At 38.4% G+C, this 9133-nt stretch overlaps 2 protein-coding genes across 3 annotated transcripts in view; one reads left to right on the forward strand and one right to left on the reverse strand.

Moving 5' to 3' along the window:
• Nucleotides 1-4439, forward strand: part of slc35d2 (solute carrier family 35 member D2) — a 7187-nt gene extending 2748 nt beyond the window's left edge. Inside the window, exons 8-12 of one of the 2 annotated variants that reach the window (XM_024275408.2) lie at nt 596-688; nt 769-836; nt 956-1034; nt 1863-1945; nt 3557-4439. In XM_024275408.2, the coding sequence (XP_024131176.1) occupies nt 596-688; nt 769-836; nt 956-1034; nt 1863-1945; nt 3557-3680 (447 nt within the window). In that variant the 3' untranslated portion in view covers nt 3681-4439. The remainder of the gene's footprint in view (nt 1-595; nt 689-768; nt 837-955; nt 1035-1862; nt 1946-3556) is intronic. The other variant, XM_024275409.2, reaches the window with a different exon arrangement.
• On the reverse strand, nt 3836-9056 carry znf367 (zinc finger protein 367). Its single transcript, XM_024275410.2, has 5 exons — nt 8229-9056; nt 6755-6905; nt 6382-6501; nt 5899-6037; nt 3836-5400 (listed from the first exon to the last, which is right to left on the reverse strand). Exons 1-5 carry the CDS (start codon nt 8505-8507, stop codon nt 5142-5144), a joined length of 948 nt encoding a protein of 315 aa, XP_024131178.1. The 5' UTR covers nt 8508-9056; the 3' UTR covers nt 3836-5141.
• Nucleotides 9057-9133: the final 77 nt, after the last annotated feature.

The raw sequence follows: 9133 nt of genomic DNA on the forward strand, positions 1-9133 counted from the left end.
TAGTGTGCACATCAGATACTAGCAATATATATATATTTTTTTTTTTCTAGAAAAAAGATTTGCTTTTACACCATTTTTTTTACTGCAATGTCACTTTAGGTGCTCCATAGATATTAAATTGGTTTATAAAAGGGTTGGTTGCCCTATTTTGAATTTGTTTTTCAGTTTAAGCCCTTTAACCCTTTAACATCTAAGATGTCACCAGCCACACTTAGATAACACACTCTTTAATATACTATAACTTTTGAACCGTTGACACGATCACTCCAGCAGATTCTGAAGCACAGAAAAGCGGCTTGAGCCGCTTTTCTGTGCTTCAGAATCTGCTGGAATGATCATGTTAAAGGTTGAAAAGTAACGATAAGTCAAGGAACAGTAACCCTGGAGCTAAAGCTAAGATGTTAAAGGGTTAAGTAAACTCATTGTTAAATATCAGTAGTAACTCTAAACAAGCAAATATATTAATACAAGTTTCATCATATAAACGTTTATGACTAAAAGTTTTACTGCAGCAGCCAAAGTGCTTGTTAACCACAATAGTGACCACGTGCAATTTTGGGTTAATGTGTACAACGTTTTCTTTGTTTCTGTTTAGGGGCTGGGGAAGTATGGCGTCCTGTTCTACAATGCACTGTTCATCGTCATCCCCACTCTCTTGGCGAGTGCTGTGACTGGTGATTTGGACAAGGTACGGCCAACCAACACGACCTGTTTGCTTGTACCTCTCAGCTAAAGGCTTGTCTCACTTATCCACATTTGCAACTACAGGCAGTTGTGTTTGAAGACTGGGGGAAAACCACATTTGTCTTGTGTTTTCTCATATCCTGCTTCATGGGGTGAGCGTTTACTCATGTTTGAGCAGTGTCGTTGGTGGCTACAGTCACAGATACGCTGTGGTTTTGTACATCGTTGTACTTTAAGGCTTTGAAGGGAGTAAATTCTTGTGTTTTTGCAGGTTTGTCTTAATGTACTCCATAGTTCTGTGCAGCTATTATAACTCAGCACTTACTACCACTGTGGTCGGGGCAATAAAGGTAAGAACTTACTAAAGAGAAATGCTTTTTTTAACACACAAATATTGCAGATTTAAATTTAAATAGCAGCAAACATAATATATTTTCTTAAAGTCCCCCTCGGGGGCTCCAAAAGCCACGCCCCCTTAGAGGATATTTTGCAGACAAAGGTTTCAGTTCAACATGAAAAATGACTTTTTAAGACATTTACGTTGTGGGATTTTGGTTAAAAACTTCATAACATAAAAAACAATCAAAGGAGGACTTGATTGATTTATTGATTGGTTTATTTCAAGCATAGATTATGAAAAATACAGGAAAAAACACAATTATTTCAAACTCATTACAAAACTAATGAACTGCATTGATTAGAAAATAGAAAACAAACAGACAGAAAGAAAATAAGCTAATGCCACATTTGGTTCGTTAATTTTTGTAATCATTAACAAAAGTCAAGTACAGTTTTATTGCTTGAAAAGGAGTGAGAAGAAGTGAATTTATATAATCCCACCCCTTCTTAGTTACTTCATTTTACAGTTTTGCATAGTTATGTAATCCAGTTCTGATCAGATCAAATCCAAATTGTTGTTTTTTTAATTCCCAATATCAAAGTGAAGTGCTTGTTTATTGATTAGTCTCATAAAACATTATTTCATGATTTCATTAAACATTAATCATACATCATGTAACAGATACATACAATTTCATATTAATGCACTATTATGGGACTTTTATAAGAAAACATAGAGGCTGATTGTGTTAAAGGCCTTTACTGGTGCATGAAAACATAACACTTATTTCACTTTAAAATGCTATTTACTAAGCTCTGCTCCTTCTAATCTATTTCAGAATGTTGCTGTTGCGTATATTGGCATCTTTGTTGGAGGAGACTATCTGTTCTCTTGGACAAATTTCCTCGGACTCACTATCTGGTAAGTTTTTTCCACTTCCTTGCAGTTTTATTTCTATTTTTTGGAGCAGTCAAGAAACACTTGATATATACTAGTCGAGTATAAAAATGTGTACAAGTCAAGCTTTTCCTCTCTGTAATGTTTAAATTTAAAAGGGAAGATACTGTTATTGGAGCCAGAAATAGTGTGATTTGTAATTATGTCCAATTTACAATATCCACCTGCAGCTTCAGGTGGCGCTCTTAGTTTTTTGGAGGCAGGAGAAAAGGTTTTTAAAACCACAAATTCTTTTAACTTCTGTTGTTCAAATGAATTATTTTAATTTTTTTGTATTATTTTTTTTAATAAAGAGCAAGTAAAAAAATATTGTTGCTGATGCAAGCTGGAACCCACCCTCCTCCCAGAAGGACTATTGTAACTGCAACTACTACTTACATATTTGCACATCTAAAAAAATTTGAATATTGTAAAAAGCTTTTATATTTTTTGTCAGCCATTTTAAAATAATGAAACTCATATTTTATACAGAATGGTGACATTTAAATAGACATAATGTAACTCCTTATTTCTTGTAATTTTGAGGATTATGGCAAATAGAGGATAAAAACCTGAAATGCGAATTCTTAGAAAGTAGAATATCATATCAAAGCTATTAAAAAAATATGTTTTCTATATAAAATGTATTATTATGTTAACTTGGTGACTTGGTTGGACCTTTTTTTGCATGAGTGCATTAGTTTGGAGTCTGTGGATCTGGATTTTTGTTATATTTAACAGTGAAAGTGTTAAGTCCTGCACCAGTAGGTGACATGGCACACCAAACAACAGAGTGGAACTCTCTTCTAGCCCACAAGAAACATTAATCTTCTATCTTGATTTTATAAATAAAATAAAAAAAATATGTTTTTAATTTGAGGAGAGGACTTTGGGCCATTAAGCAACAGTTCTTCTCCTCTTTAGCTAAAGTGAGACACCTCTGACTGTTGTGGGTCAGGAGGGCTTGCAGTTGTGTCGTTGCTCTTAATGCCCTGACTCTGTTTCCAGTTCACTCCCTGTGATGCTCTGCCAAATTCTTGAGCGTATTTCTCTTGACAATTTCCCCAAGGCAGTAGTTATTCCTGCACCTTTTCCTTCCACATGTTCTCCTTCCACTCAATTTTCTGTTTATCGTCAGCACTCTGTGAACAACCAGCTTCTTTGACAATGTTGTAATTTGTCTTGTGAAGGGTGTGGATGACTGTCATCTGGACATCTGTCAGGGGAGAAGTCTTCATGATTATGAAGTCTACAAACCTTAGTGCACTATGTATCGACAATTCCAAACTCTGGTGCCCTAGAAATTTCCCAGAAGTCCCTGCGAAAAACTTTTGTGCATCGATGCTCATAATATTCTAATTTTCTGACACATTTAGTTTTAATTACCTGTAAGTCATAATCATCAGTTACAAAAACAGGACTATTTTAATTTTTGTGCAATGATTAATATGAGTTTCACCTTTGGATCTGACTGACTAAAGCTATTGAACATTTTATGACATATTTACCTGGTTGACTGCATAAAACCTGCTTTAGTATTGAGCATGCTTAATAAGCAAAAGTTGAATTGTAAATATATATTTTTTTGCTTTGCAGTATGTCAGGTGGACTTGTGTATTCATATCTGACGTTCAGCACCAGCAAATCCGCCGGAAGTGACTCCGGAGACGCACAAGAGCAGAAGATTCACATAACCGAAGACTCACCAAGGAAGCACTGAGCCAGCAATGTTTGCATTTACCACTAGGTGGTGCTGTTCTTCTCCATATTGGGGAATTCATCTGAATTACTTAAATATCTATTGCAGATCTTACATTTGGTTTTACTTTCAAATTCAACATAAATGACATAAAGAAAAAAAAAGACAACGACGGGTCAGATTCTGTGAATATTTATTACAATGATAGAACAGTGTGGACAGTCTGACTGAATCATAACTGTAAAATGTGGAATAAAATGACTAACAGCAAGCAGTGTCATCTAAAAAACAAGGAAACTGCTGCAGGATGTTAGCAGAGGCACGAACCCAAACTACTAGTAAATCTCCAAAGCTTTCTGTAAAAAGTGTGCGCACAAACACTACATTTATATATTAAAGGACTTTTTTTTTCTTCTAAAACACAAGAGCTTGGGGATTATGGTTCTAAATATATAAGGGCTTGTTCTTTTTTTGTTTGTTTGATTATCAGTTCCAGTTGATCCCAGCATCAATCACTTTAACGCCAGATTCAATCGACGCATCCGCTTCCCCTAAAACCAGCGGAGGACTGTGGTCAGTTTCAAAAGAAGTAGCGTTACTTTAAAGAAAAAAACAAACAAACCAGGTTCCAGATAACGGTGCCACTCTCCTGCAACAAAACTAGCTGTCACTGCATCGCAAGCCTCATTCTACACATGATACAGGTTATAAGTGCTTTGTCGAGACAGGACAAACACCTGAATTTATCCGGCAGATCTTCCAAAAAAAAAAAAAAAAAAATTCTTCCCTTTAAAGAAGGATCAAACATAAGCAGAGATGGTTTCCACGCTGCTGTGATGCCGTCAGTGTCAAACCCAGTCTGCCACCTTTTAATATAAAAGTTGGTTATGGGGGGAACAAAAAAAAAAAATCAGAAAATATGAAAACAATTTACAGGTCGCATAAAGTCGAAGTGTCCAAAGTTTTTAGTTTTGCCTGATCTGGGTTTGGTTTGCCTTCTCACCCCTTCTTAAAAAAAACATAAAAGACCAGGATGACAGACTTCTTCCCACCTCTACCTTCTTCTAAAGTTGAGAACCAGTGAGAGAAAAACGAAATTCTCTGTTCAGATCTCTGCCGTCTGACCACACCCTGCATCCTTCTGTCCGTCTGAGCTTAATCCACACAAACACTCGCTTTGTCCTCACAACATACTTAAACTCGTTACCAAAGTGCAAATGAAACAATTTAAAAAACATAATAGATATTCTTTCCTTGCCTTTAGAAGACAAGAGAAAAGAAAGACATTCTTCATATTGTCAAACCCTATAATTATAGCAGCCTAAAACAAAGGATAAAATGAAAGCTCAGTAAGGTGCTTTAGCTTGTGCCTTCCTGGTGCTGTGAGGGGGACTGGATGCTAAACTAGTCACTGATCCGCTCGAGACGACTTTTAGTAACAGCACGCGCCGCAGGAAGGCGGATTGGAGGTGCGGCCCCGTCTTAGGGTGACAGGTTGTTGGCCAGCTCGATGAGAGCGAGCGCGCCGTGGAGACGCTCCCGTTGCTCCTGGAGACGACGCCTGGCCGCCCCACCTGGGTTGCCTTTCTCCTCCTCCATCGGCACCTCTTCTTCCTCGTTTTCTTCATCCGACTGGGTGAACTCCATGGGATCCTGCTGCTCCTGGTCCTCTGCTCTGGCTTTGCCCTGCGGCTTTACCTTGCAGGTCGTGGGCGCACGCTGCTCACGGGTTTGCCAGTATCTGGGAAAAAGCACCAAGAGGCAGAATAAACACACACTCCAACCATCTTTTAATTTATATTAAAAAGTGTTTCCTTTTAGTTATTATTTTGCTATTTTTAGGCACATTTTTGTTTAAACAGTCATTTTTTAGGATGTAGTTTCTGCAGAGCGGCAGGAGTTTACTATAAATTACCCTGTGGCTGTTGCTGAGAGTTCTCCTGCTAGCTTACAGCCCCTTACAAGCTAACATTTGTGGTGCAACAAAATATTGGTAGTTTTATCCAGACAAAGAAAACAAAGATGTGCATGGATCCACTTGTCTCCAAGTGGATGCATCAGAATGGAGCAGAGCGGGAAGCTTTCGGTCTGCTTCAAATGTCTTTTTTTATGTGCTCCTGATTCACAACAACTTGAATGAATAAATACTCAAAAGTGCAATTTTAATCTCAATTTTCTTTATATGCGTCATCAAATAACAGAAAAGTGAGTTATCTAATGCTGTTCTCCATTCACTTACTTAGCCAGCCACTCTGCCACAGCCTTATTATCTACAGACTGAGCCTTCCCCAGGCCCACCTTTGGCTCCTCCCTGTTCAGGCGAGAGAAGGGGTGTTTGGGGCAGTGACGGTTGGCGTGTGTGAACCGACTTCCACATCCTGCAGAGAGAAGCAGCATGAAGAAACACAGCAACAAGAACATCCCTTTTTCCATGAAGTAGTATTTGGCACTTCTCCTTTATTCAGGAAAGGAAAGGTTTCGCTTTGAGGCAGCATCATTTTACTGGACAAATCTTAGTTTTTAATTTCAAATATTCGTCACTACAGTCAAACGGTGCTGTGCTCTTTTTTTGGGTGCTTTCCAAATGTGACAAATGGAAGTGGGTCAGTCAAAAGGACACGCTGGGCCTCTGGAAAGTACCCAACACTGACTTAAAGTAAAATTTTCTAAATATTCACTTGGTTTCTCCCACCATAAAAACAAAAACAAATAGAAAAAAGACCTTTCTCTGAGCAGACGAAGGGTTTTTCGCCCGTGTGCAGCCTCTGGTGTGTCTTCAGCTGACCGCTCTGCACAAACGCCTTCCCGCAGTTTGGGTAGTCGCACAAATACGGCCTCTCCCCTGAAATCAAAGGAGTGTGTTGTTAGGATGAATATTGTTGAGAAAAAGGATTTTAAACAGCTACTAAAGGAAGGGAGGATCTATCATGCTTCTTCTCTAAATTGCCACATTGATGACTAATTCTTAACAATTCAAGCTTTTACTTTCTGAAGTTATTATTCAAATTATGAGTGAATCTAATGCAATAGCTAATAGTATCAAGGGGTTTTTTGTCACTTGGGTTTTCCCTGTGTTTGTTTGTCAGCTACCTCACCTGTGTGTGTCCTCTTGTGCGCCTGCAGGGACTTCTCTCTGGGGAACACCCGGTTGCAAATGTTGCAGCGAATCCGACTGGATGAAGTTTCCCCCTCACTTATCAGCTCCCGGACAGTGTCCGCTCGTGGACGGCCCCTGCGAATACCGTCCTGACAGCAGGAATAAGCGCACGTTAAAACAAAAGAAAACAGAGAGAGTTCCCTTTCTTAAAAAAAAGTAATTTATCTCCAAAAATAAACTTAGCTAAGTAGATGGAAGTTTTACACATTCAAGAATAAGCGTTTTTTTCTTAAAAGTTTCACTTTAGGGTGATCTAATACTGAGAGGAAGTCCTTTTGCATTCATTTTAAATTAGCTACATTGGTAAGTAATGCAATCTTGTAGGATGACCACCTATAAAACTCCCAAAATGCCTCCACAAGTACTTTTTTAAAATATAAATCATTTAACCCAACAAATAAGAGTCAAAATCTAAGTTGTTCGGCACCAACATATTCAATTCTGTTGCTTAATGCAAAAAAAAAAAAAACATTTACAGGTGTGGCACAAGTTAAAGGGGCAATAACAATTATCTATACTGTTATAACAGCGAAATAATTGTTAGACACATTTTTTTTATTTATATTTTTAGCTATTAACATGGACTGTGAGCATCTGTAACTGATTTGATACATCTTAAATTTATATTTATTTCCTTTGTTAGACTATATGTTGAATTAACTATTAAAAAAAGACTTAAAATTTGTTGTCAACACAAACATTTTTAAGATATTAGATATACTTTTGAATATTCCTATTATATTAATTAATTCTTATCCCTTGCACATTATTTACATGTTTGTATTACTATACAATGTTTATTGATTTTATTTGTCCTGAACCTAACTTTACAATAAAGTTTATTTAAAAAAAGTGTTTTTTTTTTTCACCAAAACTTTATTAGAAACTATAGACAACACAATAGGTAAAGGAAAGCGCTATACATACTTTACAACAGACAGCATTACAGTCCAGAGGTTTACATAGTCTAATAAAGAAAGGAACAACTCCACTTCCGGTAACATTTTGGCGCGCAGTTTCACGTCACGTCAGAGCAGCTGCTCCAAAAGCAGGAAGTAACTGGGGTTTAAAAATCCAGTGTCACACCCTAATGCGCGGGCGTTTTTTTAAATGACTGCTTGCCGGCCATGTTGTCTTAATTCAATATATTTCAAGTAATTTTATTAATTCCAGGATTAAAATAAATGTATAATCTTCATAGGGTTAATCTATGAGTTTTTAGATAGATTAGGATTACTGTTGTCATAGCATACACGGATTAATAATAACGCTGTTGACACTGTGGGGAATTAATGATAGTATTGGATCATTCACAAAAAAATAATGAATTAAACTGTAATTATGATGAACAATTCTGCAGCACTGCTCGGATTGAACACTAAAACTGCTTGATGGTCAGAGGAGTGTCTTACCTTGATTTGATCAGGCGATGGAGCCGTGTCCGCCTCCCCGGCCATCTGCGTCCCGGTCGGGGAGGCAGCCCCGTTGACCGAGCCCGGGCTCAGGGTCACGTTGTGGGCGTTCTCTCCCCATTTCCACGGGTAGACCATGAAGTCGCTGAAGCCTGGGCTCGTCGGCATCAGCGCGTCTGCTTTCTTGGGCTTGATCGGGGTCGTCTTGATAACAGAAACCAAAACTCTTTTGGGGGAGTCTTCGCAGAAAATAACTCGAGGATGCTTCGTATCTGCCATCTTGTGCTTCTAGAAATAACACGTAGATGGCCGCAAACTGTTTTGATATTTGACAGAAGATTGGAAGAAAATGTCGAGTAGCATAAATAGCTATATAGTTGCAGTGCGGGGTAGTTTTTCCTTCATTTCGTAGGAGCAAAAAAATAAAAAGGTAATGCACCCCCTACAAAAAAAAAAAATAAAAGTAGTCCGTAAAGGGTTCCTTTCAAACCACAGCGGGTTGTCTGGACTGACCTGTATGCTCACACAGGAACGTTGTCCCGCGTTGCAAAATCGCGCCTGTCGGGCTAGCTAACCAATCAGAGGCACGTATTTGATCCCACGTGTTTAAGGCAACCAATGGTATCGTTTCAAAGCCCAACGTGCAAACCTTCAGCCAACAGAAAGAACAGGAAGTGCTCGGTGTGAAATGATTGGCTGAAACGTCCCGACCAATAGGATGCATGCGCGCCTTAGAAGATTGACAGCAATAGTAGCCAATAAAAAGCAAGAACAGTGTGCGGCGAGGCCAACAAGTGAAAAGGGCGGTTGATCTTGCTTTACACAGGAGCAGATGGCCTTTTCCCGCGCTGAGTGATCTGTTTATGTCAGTGTTTTTCAACCTTTTTTGAGCCAAGGTACACTTT

Source organism: Oryzias melastigma, linkage group LG9, assembly GCF_002922805.2.
Source record: "Oryzias melastigma strain HK-1 linkage group LG9, ASM292280v2, whole genome shotgun sequence".
NCBI lineage: Eukaryota > Metazoa > Chordata > Actinopteri > Beloniformes > Adrianichthyidae > Oryzias > Oryzias melastigma.